This window comes from Coffea arabica, chromosome 11e (genome assembly GCF_036785885.1).
Source record: "Coffea arabica cultivar ET-39 chromosome 11e, Coffea Arabica ET-39 HiFi, whole genome shotgun sequence".
Classification (NCBI taxonomy): domain Eukaryota; kingdom Viridiplantae; phylum Streptophyta; class Magnoliopsida; order Gentianales; family Rubiaceae; genus Coffea; species Coffea arabica.
In genome coordinates, this window is record NC_092331.1 from 55,466,425 (window position 1) to 55,482,333 (window position 15,909).

Sequence of the window (15,909 nt, forward strand, 5' to 3'; positions counted from 1 at the left end):
AACGGGTGCTCATTAAGCACTCGTTATGAATAATTAATTAATTACTGTATTTATGGTCTAGAACATAAGTAATTAATACGTATAGTTTTTAGCACCCATCCAGAAAAAGGGGAGTTCTCAACTTCTAATTTTCTTCAAAGAGAAAGTGAATAAAAAATGCTTTGTGGGTTCATTACCCCTGAACAAGTTAACATAGAAAAGGTGTAAGATTTTGTCCCAACAGGTAAAATCTCAGTATTAGGTACATAGAACGATAGAGAACGAATGGCGTCAAATTCATGAACACACCTCAGATGTCAAATGACTCAAACTTTTCCTTACTTGCATATTATAAAATGGGTTAATATTTCGCTAATCGATAGCATAAAATTTTTTTAACTATACCAATTTTGGATGCTAGACATAATTTTTAAATATTTTTATGACAAATTTTATTCAAATATTGAATTCTTTTTTTTTTTCCGCAGGTGCAGTATATATATGTTTAAATCTGCTATCACTGTCAATTACGAAAAATTAACTGCACAGGATCCAAGTGTACTGAAACTTTAATCATTGTGTTAGTCTTTTTTTTTTTTAAATCAATTTTGGAATTACTTCATTGTCCTTAAGTCTTTTCTTATATTAGAGTACCACCGCAGTGCATTATCTAATGCTAATCCATTGCTGATCAAAGTTATAAACTTTCAAACTTGCAATTAAGATTCCAATCCAAAGTGAAGACTGAAGAGCTTAGAGCTGGTCAAGAAGTTGTTGAGAGTGATGCGCATTTGAGAGGCAGCAGCAGCACCCAAACAGACTTATCTATCATCTAATCTATTCCTACTTGGAAATCAACTGGCTCTCTTTTCCTCTCTTTCTAGTATTCTCTTTCTTGTGGTCCATTATACTTATAAGAGTTTGGATGCCCGAAGGTTTTGGTTTCTTGGTCAATAGTAAAATCTTCTTTCATGGTACATTTCATCAAAGAAAACATGAATACAGTCACTAAACATAAAAGTCCTAGGATTAAATGATCGAAGTTTGTGAAATTTAGGGACTAAAATCTAGGGATCTGTTTCACTAAACATGTTTCAAAGATGATCAACAAAATCTTCTTAGCAATTGGAAACTGCTGGTTAAACGGGCGCAGGAACGAAAGAAAACGCATTGGGCTTTCCAAGGAAGAAAACATCGAAGGCATGACGAAGTACTGATAGCAATGGTTCGTAACTTTTTCCAACGACAGACGTTGGCGATTCTCATCCACATAACAGCCATTGGCGGCCAAATCTTGGGCCAATGGTCAGTCAACTTAGGCTCCATATCTTTCGAAGCAAATTACCTCTCGACAGTCATTGAACTTTTTAAATAACTAAAATTTAGCTACTTAATTATTAATAGTATTTTTTTTTATTTATTAAACTATTAAGCGTGTAAATTTTAAATCATTCCGTCTAATTTCACCGTTAACTCCATCAAATTTAGGCATTCACACAATTCATGAGACATATTATTAATAGTTAAATTTGGCAAAGTTAACGATGAGATTAGACGGACGGGATCAATATTTACACTTTTGATAATTCAGTGAGTGAAAATATACTAATAATAGCTGAGTGGCCAAAACTTGACTATTCGAAAAGTTTAGTGATTATTTGGATAATTTGCTCTTTCTTTCTTCTAAATTCTATGCAATGAAAAATTATTTACACAAATTCATCTTATCTATTTGCATCATGAATATATTTTTTAACTATCTTTTTATCTAACATCTATTACATCAAAAAAATAAATGTTTGGTTTCATAGGAAAGGCTAAGGATTAAATAAGTTCAGGTTCGTCCCACAATGTTAGAAATTCATTTGACTAATTGCCGACATATGAATTACGGGATATTGGAAGCAATAAGAAGCTTTTGCAGGATAACGTAACAATGAGATGATCAGGAAACAGGGAGGGAAAAGAAAGACAAATTTCCATGGTCTTCAAGAAAAAAATGATGCTAATTGGAGAGGTAACACATTCCAGACCAATACTTATCATCATTGAACACTACCAAAAGCAAAAAAATAAAAATAAAAATAAAAACATAGCTCTAGATGTTCTGCATATTTCCAATACTTAAATTTGACAAAGAAATGAAGTAGGAACTCCTGTTTCTGTCTATACCATTTTGTTTTCCCAAAAAAAAAAAAAAGAACAATCCACCGTCATATATACATCTACTTTCTCATGAACTAAACCAATCAATTGGGAATCATAATTGCAGTTTTCTGCGAGTCCTTGCTACACTTTTTTTTACCTTTTTCTGTTTTTGGGAGCTTATCTGGATGATGAGTGATGACCAGAAAGCCCGCCATTCTTGTGTCCATGATCTGAGCGGGCCATGCATGCACCAAATTATGAATGGAGACCAGTTGATCCAGGAGCCAAGGAATAATTAGGCCAGTTTGGTTAGCAGAATTTGCAACAAAAAAAAAAGTATTTAAAATATTATTCAACTTGCATCATAAACACAATTTTTATTGATTTTTTTATCTTATACATATCGCATCATAAAAAATACTATAATATTGAAAAATTTGCTCATTTGGTCCCTCAGATTAAAAAAAAAAAACTTTTTTTAATTCTTTGCATTCAAAATCGGCCAAAATAATCTCTCAAATATTGAAAAAAAAAGTCTGCCTATTTGATCCTAAAGCTTATTTTTGTTCACTTCTGCGAACAAAAACCGCATGTGTGCCTCATGTGCTCATCTTTGTGAGCATGGCCTGTGTTTGAAATCATGAATAAGTAAGGGAGGCGTGCGTATTTTGATCTAAGAAGTAAGCAAAAAAGAGTTTTGGGATCAAACGGGTAGACTTTTTCATATTTGATGGACTATTTTGGCTGATTTTGAGTGTTAGAGACTATAAATTTTTTATTTTGGAAATGTGAGGCACCAAATTGGCAAATTTCCTCTATACTATTATTCTAAATAATCTTTTCCAAACAATCTCCCATCTAAACACATCCACTGTTTCCTAAAGTTGAAGAGGTGATAAATGATGCTTGAGTTTGTATTTGTTCACTTTGGAATTTTTGAAGGCATTTCTGCTGCAAAGAAATAACTAAATTCGAATGATTTCAGCGTAAATTATTTTATATTAGAAGACAAAAATAACGGATAATTTTTCTGCAAAGTTCTCTGACTCTTGAAGAAGTTTGCCACGGATGAGGCACCTTTGGAATTCCACGACCAGTACAAGTCCATCCCGCCCATCATTAAAATCCGATACTACTTCAAATGGACTAGTCAACCTTTTTCTGCTGATCAATCGAAAATGGGCCCATGAATGGAGTTTTTGGATCAAGTTCAAGATTTGTCTCAGCAAGATAGGCCTGCACTCCTCTCTCCACCTTTCTGTCTCGGGTCTGTACAAAATCCAAAGGACTGGACTGAATGGATTCAACCAAATGTTGGAACTGAAATGCTTCTAACCTGCTATAATCTACTCCCTCCGTTCCTTATTAGATGTCCTAATCCATTGTTTCTTTTTATCTGTCAGTTTATGATATCAAGAAAGCATTTATGAACTTTTTTCCAAATTTACCCTTGCTTACCCTTTCAATTTTCTTGAATTGGAACTGTAAATAATTAAATGACAGGTAGTATTAATTAGGTATAGTTGACGAGAGATAAAGGGTAATTTTGAGAAGTAAAGTAAAACTTTTGTTGACTTTTAGAAAATAAACAACTTTCTTAATCTAAGAGAATTAGTTATTCAGGCCATCTAATAAGGAACGGAGGGAGTAATAAATTTGGCGGTTCGTATAGCATTGAAAGACGAATCAAGGTAATCAGTACTCTCGATTCTAGATTGGTTCGCTGATTAGTCAAGTTAAATTTGACCCATATTTTATATTTGATAATCTTCAAACTCAATGAAAAAAAAATTTCGTTCAAGTTCGATTTGACAAATAAACAAGGCAAAAGTGAACAAAATTTCAAATTCGTTAAAATAATAAAATAAATTTGAGCACTAGGATGTTCGCTTTGATTAGACTGCTAGATTCATGCTTGTATTTATCTCAATTTCTTATTAGATAAAAAAAATTTTTGCAATCCACAGCATTAAATTATTTCACGTTTTTTTCTTCATGATTTTCACATAAAAATATGTGCATTTGGAGTGAAGATTATTTGAATTTTTGTGGTTGTCATTTCCTTTTAACTCTCCATAATATGATGTACGTAAAAATACAAATACGGTTAAAAAAGAGAGTTGAAAAATAATAACTTGATTTTGCTATAGAATCAACCATCCAACTTTTGTTGTTGAACTTTTTGTCATTAAGATAATATTAAGCCATGCCCTTATCTGTAAAACCATTCTTCTATGTGTGGATTATTAAACATTTTCATTGAGTAATGCATATCCTTTAAAGAGTTGACATCTCGAAGAATGTGCCTAAAAATAAGAAGTCAATTTGGCAATCCGACTCCAATTCAAGCAAATGCCCTTAAAAAAAAACCAACCAGTAGCGTGTTATGTTATTTTGGTCCTTATCCTTCAGGACCTAACCTAACAAAATATATTTTTCCAATTCTAAGGCCATTCCTTGTGTCTACTCTACTTACCTTTTGTACCTACTGTGGTCCTAACTCCTAAGGGGTGACAATAGTTGACAGAGAGCACGTGATGCACGCGTGATAATCTACCTAACATGTACTACAACCTTTTACTACTATTAATTTACTATTTTTTTTACCGCATAAATGTGACAAGTTTCAACACAAACTGTTCCTTCCTCCTACCCCACTCTGCATCCATCCATGCTATCATGTTTCTGTATCATTACAGTAACCAATGTCACTCACTCACACCTTGTCTGCAACAAAAGATATTGAAAATCCAAAGTTTACTATGCAAATTGCTCCTCTCAAATCCATGAACCCCACATTTACAAATTAAGCACACAACTAGTACTAATCACTCTTCAATTGATTACATTACAAGAACTGAGAGTTAACAAAAGCTGAAATGATCAAAGTCAGTCAGTCCCGAGGAGCCAAAGACAACTGATGAGTGATAATCAAGAAACAGAAGTAAATTATATCTTAACAAATACACAACAACTAGTAGTAGTAAAAGGGAAAGTAGAAGTCTGAAAGATGGGAGATTTCATACAGGTCCATTGGCCAGCCATGGCTCCTGCCAATTACAGAATATTTAGTCATAAAAAACAAAACGAGGCCACTGGATTGTTTCTCCATCATATTACATAATTGAACAGCTACTGGTGTTCTCGTCACTGAACATATGAGCTGATGCAGATTGATCAGCAGTGTTGTAGTAACTAGGGTCACTACCCATGTAGGAATGATATGGAGGAAGAACTGCTGCAGGACCATAACCGTAGTAGTAGCCAGTGCTGGTGGGAATGTAGGGAGATCTGTTGTACATCATCTGAGGCTGTTGCATAGCATGCCTGTTTTGCAAGTTCATCAGCATTGATTGTGAGGAGGGCTGGTTGTACACACCATTACCATTCATATTCACCATCATGGCTGAAGGATGATGCCCTGCAGCCATCCCAGCAGTAGGGAATCCAGCAGGAGAAGAATTCATAAATGCTTGGTTGTTTGGCTGAACTTGATGGTGATAAACTGCTCCGGAGCCAGTACTAGCAGCATTGCCTCCCAAAACAGAAGCAAAATTATTAGCCCCACCTTCACCATGAAAACCAGCAAGATTCATCATGGAACTAATGTCATTCCCCATCTTCGCCTCCCCTGGATTGATGATATTTCCACCACCTGCAAACTGCGCATTATTCATCTTCAGAGCTTGCATTGTTTTCTGATCAATCCCACCAGGATTTCCCTTCATTCCCATATTCTGATTAGGCTGATGATTCGCTTTCTTTCCAGCATTCACATGTCCAGAATTGTTCGGCATTTTACCATTACTAGAAGCTGCTGCTGCAGCAGCCATGGCTTGTCCAAAACCATTCTTTGCATTCTTCACTTGCATCGCAGCTGTTTGTTGCCGCAGCAGATTTATCTGGTTAGCTTTCTCCCTCAGAAACCTCAGCTCCTCTTCTTCCTCATCTTCATCCTCCTCCTCATCAAGAAAATCCTCGTCCTCTTCTAGGTTAAAAGCAAACTTCTGCTGGTTTTTTAGAGCTTCGAGACCTTTTATTAGGCCTTGTTGCTGCTTCTGACCTTTGTTGTTGTTCTTGTCATCTTTATTACAATTAGCCTTTTGTTGTTTCTGGTTTTGGTTAGTTGTCTGTGACCAAAGCTCAGCATGTTTCCCAGCTCTAACCAATTTTTTTATCAGTGTTGCAGAATCTACACCTCCTGAAACAGTAACTTTCTGTTGCTCTGCATCTATGCTCACTTGGTAGACTCCTGTAGAAAATTAAAAAGGCTCAGAAAGAAAGAAGATATAAATGGACAAGCCCAAGGCTGCAAAAAGATCCATTTTTGGACTAAGAAGCAGAGCAATAAAGAGAATGCCTCCACTTCTCTAGTTCAACAGGAAAAAGTAATCCCAAATATCCATGGACCTTAAAAGAACTATACTTCATAGTGAACTTCATCATATTAACCTCAGACAGTGTCAGTATAGGCATAAAGTCCCAAACTTTCCATCCCATAATCATAGAATAATCACTAAAATTACCTTAACCTTTTCAAACGACCCAAGGTACACAGTAATTCCAGGCCAAAGCTAAGTCCAGGAAGTAAAAATTTGTCACGCTAACCCGAATAATGGGACAACAGTATTGAAATATGTAAAAGGTAGAAAAAGGTCAAAAATATACATTGGCGTACCTTCAATTCTCTGGAGAAGTTTTTTAACTTTCTGCTTGCACCCATCACAATGTATGTTCACTCTGAGGGCACAAGTCTATAGAAAAAGATAAAAGAACATGAAAAAATGAAAAGGGTCACAAGATAATTTTAGGAAATGGCACAATTCAACTTTTACTACATTTGTAGACAATAAAAAATGTAGTGGCATCTTAAGACCCAAAAAATGGAAAATAGAATTACCTGGATCTTCAGGAGCTTAAAGTCCTCATCTTTACTCATATCTTCTTCCCTGGTTTTTGGAATGAAAGATCTTCCTGCTAGAAAAGGAAAGGAAATTTTTTTAAAAAAAAAAAGGACCTTAAATGTTCCTTTTTTTGTGAAGAAACAGAGGAAAAGAGCAGAGATTCTTGACCCCTCTTCTCCCTTCCTTCTTATTGTTGCTGTTGAGGTTGTGTCAAGAACAAACAAATAAAGAGCACATGGGGGGATTGGTGCCTTAGAAAAGCCTTACACAAAAAAGAAAGGACTAAAGGGTACAATGCAAATAAAAAGTAAATGAAAAAGATGATAAAACGAGCCAATAGGAAGATACAGAGGAAAAAGAGGTGAGCAAGAAAGTCAGAAGGAGGAACAGAGAAGCAGTAGGGGGAGGGAGAGTAGAGTTGGGGGAAGTGAAGTTGGAGGTGGAGGAGTGAAGTGTTTGTATATGTGTTGGGAGTCTGAGTTCTGAAGTGATGTGATTTAACGTTAAATACTGAGAAAAACAATAAAAGAAGAACAGCGACTTGACAAGCCGACTTCTTCTATGCCTCTGTCTCTGTCTTTGTTGTCACATGCCTCTTTGTACTTCTCTCGTTTCCCTCCCTCCAAAAAAACTTAACCAAATTTTTTGTTTTGCTGAAATTCTCTTCTGTGAAATATTAACGGTCAAATACCATCAAATTTCACTAAAACCCATCTCTTAAGTCTTAAGTAGAAATGATGCATTATGTGTTTCTGGTTCTTCTTGTTTTGATTAGTGTGTGAGTGTGTGTAATTTTTGGATGATTGGCTGTGCATTTTTTGAGCCTAACGGCTCTCTTCTCTTCCTACGCTCCTTTCTTCTGTATGTAGTGTGTTTTTGGGAGTCAGCGACTTGGCTGCATTTAATATGCGCAAAAATAAATGTGGAAGGTTTCTTTCTTTCTTTATAATTTCCACCCCCTTCGCTTTTTTTTTTTTTTTTTTTTGCTTTTCTCTCTTTTCATTTCTCTTCAATTTTTAGACGGTTTTTTTCTTCCTCCCTCCTTCTTTTGTTGGTTAAAAATTTGGAAATTTTCTCGGAGAATGAACTAACCTAAGCTTCTAGCATGCCGTGAATCATTTGAATGTAGATTTAGCTCACCTCCCTAAGTAAAAATAGGGGTATCACAATACTGTTTGGATTGCTATTTTTAAGAATTTTTTGTAAAAAAATGTACTATAATAATTTGATGTATCTGAAGTAAAAAATTGATTGAAAAATATGTTCACGAAAAACGTACAAATATTTACAAAAAATCACAATCCAAACAATTGTAGTATCCTAACATTTACCATGGAGCATTTGCATAAGTATGGCTCTTCAGTTTGTTTTTTTGTCAGACTTTTTCAGAACTGATAATTAAACCTAATCCCAGATTTAACCCCAAAAATCGACAACTCTTGAGGCAAACCTGAGAACTTAACTATCCGACCCTAGAAGACCTTGGAAGCGATGTGGGACAACGGAAAAGGTAATGGGAGAGCAGCTACTAGGCCTCTTCAGTTTGTGATCGTCCAAAATTTCATGTTTTGGATAGTGACTGATTGGGTATAATTTTCGGTAAGCTTCAGATTTAGCATTTTAGTAATATAGTACTCCCTCCGTTCCTCATTAGACGGCCTGAATAACAATTCTTTTAGATTAAGAAAGTTGGTTATTTTCTAAAAGTCAACAAAAGTTTTACTTTACTTCTCAAAATTACCCTTTATCTCTCTTCATCTATACCTAATTAATACTACCTGTCATTTAATTATTTAGAGTTCCAATTCAAGAAAGTTGAAAGGATAAGCAAGGGTAAATTTGGAAAAAAGTTCATAAATGCTTTCTTGATATCATAAAATGACAGATAAAAAGAAACAATGGATTAGAACATCTAATAAGGAACGGAGGGAGTATGTTAGTAGTTGCAGAGAAACATGTTAGCAAACTTCTGTACAATTTGCAGTGCAACCTATCTTTAAACAAGCATTTAAAGTCAGTCTTTACATCTTACAACACCTAGAATAAGGGCCTTGTTTGGAAGTCTAATTTTTGTCAAGTTTGTTGCTACAAAATTTTTAAAAATTTTAACTACAGTAATCTCAAAAAACCTTTCAACCTTTTTAAACTATACACTTTAAAATATTCAAAAAAAAAAATACACTTCAAAAATTTTTTTAAAAACTTCTATAATAAATTACAGTAAAATTTTAGATAAACACCCAAAAAAACTCAGCTTCAAAAACGGGTTGACTAGGTTTCTTTCACACAGAACATGAATCCAGACAGACCCCTGTAAGAAATACATTTTTTTTTAGGGAAATTTGTCAAATTGGTCCCTAACATTTACCAAAAACACTTTTTTAGTCCATAACATATAAAATCAGCCAAAATTGTCCTTCACATTTAAATTGTGATCCAATTTGGTCCTAATACTCGTTTTTGCTCCTTTCTCCGGCTAAAAATAGCACGCCCCTCTCACGTGGTCATATTTTCAAGGGCAAAATTGGAAAACAAAAGCTTTCTTCTTCTTTCTTCTTTTCCCCTGTTTCTTCTTCTCCATCGCGACCGAGAGCCCTCATCACCGCCGCCGCATCCTGCGCCCCTCCAACCTCGCTTGTCCGCCGCCTCCCTCCATTGTCGCGCGATCTCTGCTCCGCTGCCCTGCGCACTGCCCTCGTCTCTCTCTCTAGTCAACCGCATCCTTCCACCAGCTCACCCGCGACCCAGCGCACGCCGCCGGTCCGCCGCCTCTCTCAACTGTCGCGCGATCTCTGCTCCGCTGCCCTGCGCACTGCCCTCGTCTCTCTCTCTAGTCGACCGCATCCTTCCACCAGCTCACCCGCGACCCCAGCGCACGCCGCCCGCTGCTCAGCGCGCCGCCATTGCGCGGCTCTCTTTCATCCTCCGCCTGCCCCGACGCCGCAGCCCGCATCCACGAGAAGCAGCCGCCGCCGCTGCTCGACGTCACTGGCGTGCGTCGCGTACCTCACCTCACCTTACTTCACTCCCTCTTCTCTCTCCTCGCGCCTCCACCAGCGACACGCGGCACCTCTTCTGATCACCTCCAAATATGCTTCTGTTCAGGTGAACTCAGTCACCGTTGTGGTGAACCTGTCCTTAGAGAGTCGAAGCAAGATAAAGATGGTGAGGTCAGGGATCGTCCCCAGTGGATCTGGGATTTGTGTTTTCCAATTTTTGCCCTTGAAAATATGACCACGTGAGAGGGGCGTGCTATTTTTAGCCGGAAAAAAGAGCAAAAACGAGCATTAGGACCAAATTGGATCACAATTTAAATGTGAAGGACAATTTTGGCTGATTTTATATGTTAGGGACTAAAAAAGTATTTTTGATAAATGTTAGGGACCAATTTGACAAATTTCCCTTTTTTTTATGACAAGAAATACATATTTCAAGACCATATACCCAAATTAAAGTTCCATTTGAGCATTGAAATTAAAGACTGGCTTAGAGCTTGGCTCCATACGTGGTGATAATGCATTGAAAGCAGACTGAGCACTTTTAATGCATGGCAGTTGCGACTGACAACTGAGTACATTGTCTGCAGGATATTCAATTATGAACAGCAACATTCTTTATACAGTGAGGATTAGGCTTATTTAAATAAAAAGATAAAAGTTTTTTTTTTATCACAACAATAAGATTCTTTTAACTTAATCTAGGAGGAGGGAAATAAGATTCCTAAATTATATCATATAAGATATCTTTCTACTGTACATATATCATATAATCTTAGATATCTTACACTGTATAGGAATAAGATTTCTATAACTTAATCTTAAATAAGTTACATTGTAATTTAGAATAATTACACTGTGACATTTTTTGTGATCTGATGTATATTAGATAAAAAAGTAATTAAAAATATAAAAAAATAAATTAAAAAATATATTTATAATAAAAAAATATTATTTAAGCAATCCAAACACACCTACTTACTATCATGTTTGAGCACGTTACTTGGTAAATTGTGCAATTTAATTCAGTCAGAAAATTATTTGAAATAATCCAACAATCCACGTAAAAAGAAGCACATTACTTTGTAAACTGTGCAATTTATTCGTGCTTGAGCATGGACAGTCTACTGGTCAACTTTAAGTAACTATCAACCCCTTTATGTATAGCCTAGTGTAGAACCAAGAGGGAGCTCAGTTTTTGTAGTATAAAACAAGGTAGAGTATTGAAAAGGGCATCAACAACCTAATGAATAAGTGTAGCAAGTTTGAGCTATATAAAGAAATTGTAAGCATAAACTCTCCTAAATTATTTACTACAATTTTATAAACTCCTCCAAAATGATTGTCCAATCCAAAGATAATCAACTAAATAATCATTATAGGTTCATAATCTTTTATTTTTATCTTTAATTTATAGACAATAATTTTTTACTTATTCTTGACGACTTGAGTGCATAATAGAGTCTTACTAGTTGGATTGAGTTTTAGTGCCAGTTTCACATTACTTTGATCCAAAAAGAGGGAAAAAAAAAGGGTAAAAAGTTCAAAGCAAGAAAAGAATGCAAAAAGTCCACACATGTTTTGACATAGTTCACTACTGTTCCCAAACATGCTCCCAATATTCTAACCCTATTTGTACATACTCTCCAACCCCAAGGCTCACTTGTTTGGGGGGATGGGGGGGGATATGTGACTTGAGGGCATAACTTTACTCCCCTGTCCCAAGGGGCTTGTTTTACTTTCTGAGGATTAAAGACTTGGGAGTTGGGAGGCAGCATCCCAGCACTGGGCTGCACGCAAACACACAGAAAAAGGGATGAAAACCAACAGTACTCTTTGATCACTTGTTTTGTAGGAGTCATACTCATACATACATACACAGTAGAGTAGTAGTGTAGAGGCCAGTAGTAGAGAAGAGAAAGAGTGTTAGGTCCATCATTACTTCCTCCCACCCAAACAGGACCTGCAAGTCTTCTCTGCTGCATGCTGTCCCAGTTTTCCTTTTCCCCTTCACTTTAACTTGGCTTAATCTTCAAGTCTCTCTTTTGTTTTCAACTTTCAACTCCTCCATAATTACCTTTAACTGTCACTGATTCCTTTGTCCAATTTGTTTCCACTTCCCAAAGTATCACTTTCCCCAACCCTCCAGCCAATATGAAGCAACTGCAGCCCTTCCACACAATGTCTTGGCATGAAATGAATGAATGTAATGGTTTATCAATCCAAGGATTTTGTGGCAATTTGTTTGCAGTATAGAAGGGGCACCGTTATAATCGATTGCCGTTTTCTAGTTACGGATATTTTCAGCTACACGAGTCATTCCACAAAATTTCTTATAGGAGAAGTTCTTGATCAACATGTTTTTTTTTAACGATTTGCTATTCAAACTCATTACAAAACCATGAAATGGATGTGGGTTTCTCCTGGTTTCTTAGATTCTCTTCTGGATCGTTTAGCCGTTAACTTTACGAGTATTACTAATCTAATTGGATGTATTTACCTGTCGTTCCGAAAGAGCATTCCAAAAGAATCTCTCTGTTTCGTCACATCTACTATGTGCAATTCGATGAATCCCACCAACAGCTACTAGTACTTTTTATTGGCATGGTGGATCTTCATTTCCACAGCTATAAATGGTCCATCTGGTGGTCTTAAGTTGGGAATCAAAGTGATCTTCTTTGGATTTGTTAAGAGGTACTATGGCTGACATGTTTGTACTACCAAATCCAATTGCGGAATAAGCGTGGAATTTATTATTTCTAGTTTTCCTATCACAGCAGCTCTTCATCAAAAGTAGATCGAAGTACGTTAATGGGAGGGAACTAAATATAGTTATACTACTACCAGTACTCTTGAAAAGGGCAAGAAAAGGCATGTTACACCATTCGAAAGTCTAACCGGATGCATGGCTTGTAAAAGAGGCCACACCTAAGAGCTTTTTTCGATATATGGCAATTTTCTCACAAAATCCCTGTTTGGTACTTGAATTTTTTGCCAAATTAGTCTGTTATAAGTTTTTTAAAAATTTTACCTACAGTAATTTTAAAAAACTTTTTAAAATTTTTTAGCTATACACTTCAAAATATTCAAATATTTACCCACTTCAAAATTTTTTTTAAAAACTCCTACAGTAAGCGATAATAAAATTTTAAATAAATACTCAAAAAATTCACTTGACAAACGGATCCTTTAAGTGTCAAAAAGGTACTTTTGACACTACATAAGAGTACCGAGAAACCATTTATTTTAAGTTAGTGAATTGACCGCCAGTAAGTGCTCGGTTGAGGGGTCTATTCTGCCCACCAACATAAATACCTGTGAAGTCGCCCTTGGCTACTCCTTCCCCATAGTTTAAAAAAAAAAGGAGGGTTAAGTGCACTAAATCCCTTGAAGTCTAAGTCATGTTTGGATTGTAATTTTTTTGGAGTTTTTATAGAAAATATATTATAACGATTTGATATATATTAGATAAAAAAATAATTGAAAAATATATTTACGAAAAACGTAAAATTTTTTGAGAAAAAATCCCTTTCCAAACAAGGCTACCTCCCTCATCTCAACAAATGGGCACTTTCTGCCCTTAGTTGATGTTTTAAGACATTAGTGCCTCCCACTGATTACCTTTTTATTTTTTTTCTCCTTTTATACCATTTTTCTACTTGTCCCTCTTCTTTAGATTTTTAATTTTTATCCCTTCTTTCATATGACGGATTGCTTTCTTCTCTTTGCTATTATTATCTATATATTGTTTTTAATGTTTTTAAACTTATTCTTTATTTATTTCTATATTTTGTACAATTTGTTATTACAAGTAATAATTAGGTTGTTTGGATTATAATTTTTCAAGAGTTTTTTGAAAAAAAAGTATTATAACACTTTTTAGAATATGATGTATGTGAGACAGAAGATAATTGAGAAATGCATAAAAGGAGGAATATCTACAGAAGGTAACAATCCAAACATGGCCTAAATGTATGAGTATCTAATATCGTACAAGGTACTCTTTAGGAGTAAATTCGATATTTACCTAATGGTGAGTTGATAAGTGCAGAATAGTTTTTAACATAGCCAAATTCCATATTATAATAGGGCTCTATTTCTTATGTATACTTCTATCTCACATTTGCTACATTTCAAATATATTACAGTAGTGTCATTTTCTCAACACTCTTAAAAACTCCTAAAAATTACATTTCAGACGAACCTTTAGATTGTCAATAACACACTATAGTTATTATGTTGGGTTCTAAACCAAATTTAAAAACAAGGAAATTACAATGCAAATAGGTAGACAAAAAATGCAAAGAATACATAGATGAAGACAAGCGCTTGAGGTTAAAATGTGACCCATGGATGTATTATGTATATGTTTCCATTGACTCCAGTAAAAAATTTCCGTGATTGTTCTTCATATTTGGACACTTTCACTTTCAGCACAACCGAAAAACTTTTGACACACAACAATTTGACTCTCAAATCTCCATCAAACGTACGACTCAACACCTCTTCTGTCTTTCTCCTTCACCCCACTCTTTATTAATCACAAAAAGTTACCTATTTGTACCTTAAAGCTAAGTAGGCCAAGACACTCCAATTAGTGGTACATTCCTGTTAAGATGTTGCACTATTTTCTCACATGTCAGTGTCGTTTTCGCTTATTCACAGGCAGGAAAAAAACAACTAGCAAAGTTCCAATGAGCCCATGCATGCACCAATATTTTTGAAGGATTTGGGATGACAAGGAGGACACTACTGATCAAATGAGACAAGCCTCTCTTTTAACTGCTCTTTTGGCTGCAGAGATGATGATTGTCAACCCTTTCACCTACTCAATTTGGTGAAATTACTGCTTTATTTACAACTACACAATAAACATCGACTAAAGCTAGGACGAAATGGGATCCTTTTGGGGACTTCTCTTTCTTCTTTTTGGGGTGCTAATTGAAATTTGAAAATTTTCAAATGCATATTTAAAGCATTTATATGCAGTGATAGAGGGTTCGAGAGCTCAGATTTTTAAGCTTTGTATCTTTTTTTCCTTTATAATCAAATTAACCATTATAGATTGCTTGAGAGTGCTTCCTATTTTACCTAGTTGATATTTGTAGATTTTATAGTTACCTTGCTCATTTTTCTGTAATAGTTTGAGCGCATACACCTCCTTTCGTGTATTATTTCTTGCATATCAATGAAAGTCAGAGAGAGCTTCCCAAAGAAAAAAAAGACATACCGAAAACAACGAGAAGAAGAGGGAAATCTCCTTATGACTTTTTAATGAAGCACATAATGATCTAGTCACTAGAGTTGAAGTTAATGAAAATCTTTTGTTATTCAGAGATACCAAAATTAAAATGGAAAAAGTCATTATACTTGCAATATAGCTGAATAATTCTTGATTATATACAACTAATATTGCTCAATGGTCCGAGAAGAGCTGTTAGAATTCTCTCCATTGTCCTGCATTTGGTAGTTGGGGGTAGAGAAGGGTGGGAGGTTAAAAAAAGTTATTGATTATAGATCAATTGGGTTTGTTTGGATAGGGTATTATTTGAAATATTATTTGGAATAATTACTGTAGCACTTTTTGTGATGTGCTATATGTGAGATAAAAAGGTAGATTGAGAAATGTGTTTATAATATAAGCGAAATATTATTTGAGATAATAGTGCTATCCAATCCCATGAATTGGGCACAATTGGACAAAATTTTGCAATTGGGAGTGGGAGGTAAGAAAAAAGGTTGATTATAGATATATCATTATTATTGTTATTATCCCCTGAATTGGGCAATTGGACAAAATTTTGAGCTTCCCTCCGTTACTTGTACGTTTGTGGATATTTTTTCTTACATAACAATTCTTTGGGCTCTGAAACTCTAATGAG

At 35.4% G+C, this 15,909-nt stretch overlaps 1 protein-coding gene across 1 annotated transcript; it reads right to left on the reverse strand.

The window, feature by feature from the left end:
- Positions 1-5,048: 5,048 nt before the first annotated feature.
- Positions 5,049-7,508, reverse strand: LOC113717725 (heavy metal-associated isoprenylated plant protein 37-like). Its single transcript, XM_027242521.2, has 4 exons — positions 7,200-7,508; positions 7,028-7,101; positions 6,806-6,881; positions 5,049-6,379 (listed from the first exon to the last, which is right to left on the reverse strand). The coding sequence occupies exons 2-4, from the start codon at positions 7,064-7,066 to the stop codon at positions 5,244-5,246; spliced, it is 1,251 nt and encodes a 416-aa protein (XP_027098322.1). The 5' UTR covers positions 7,067-7,101; positions 7,200-7,508; the 3' UTR covers positions 5,049-5,243.
- Between the last annotated feature and the right edge of the window lie 8,401 nt (positions 7,509-15,909).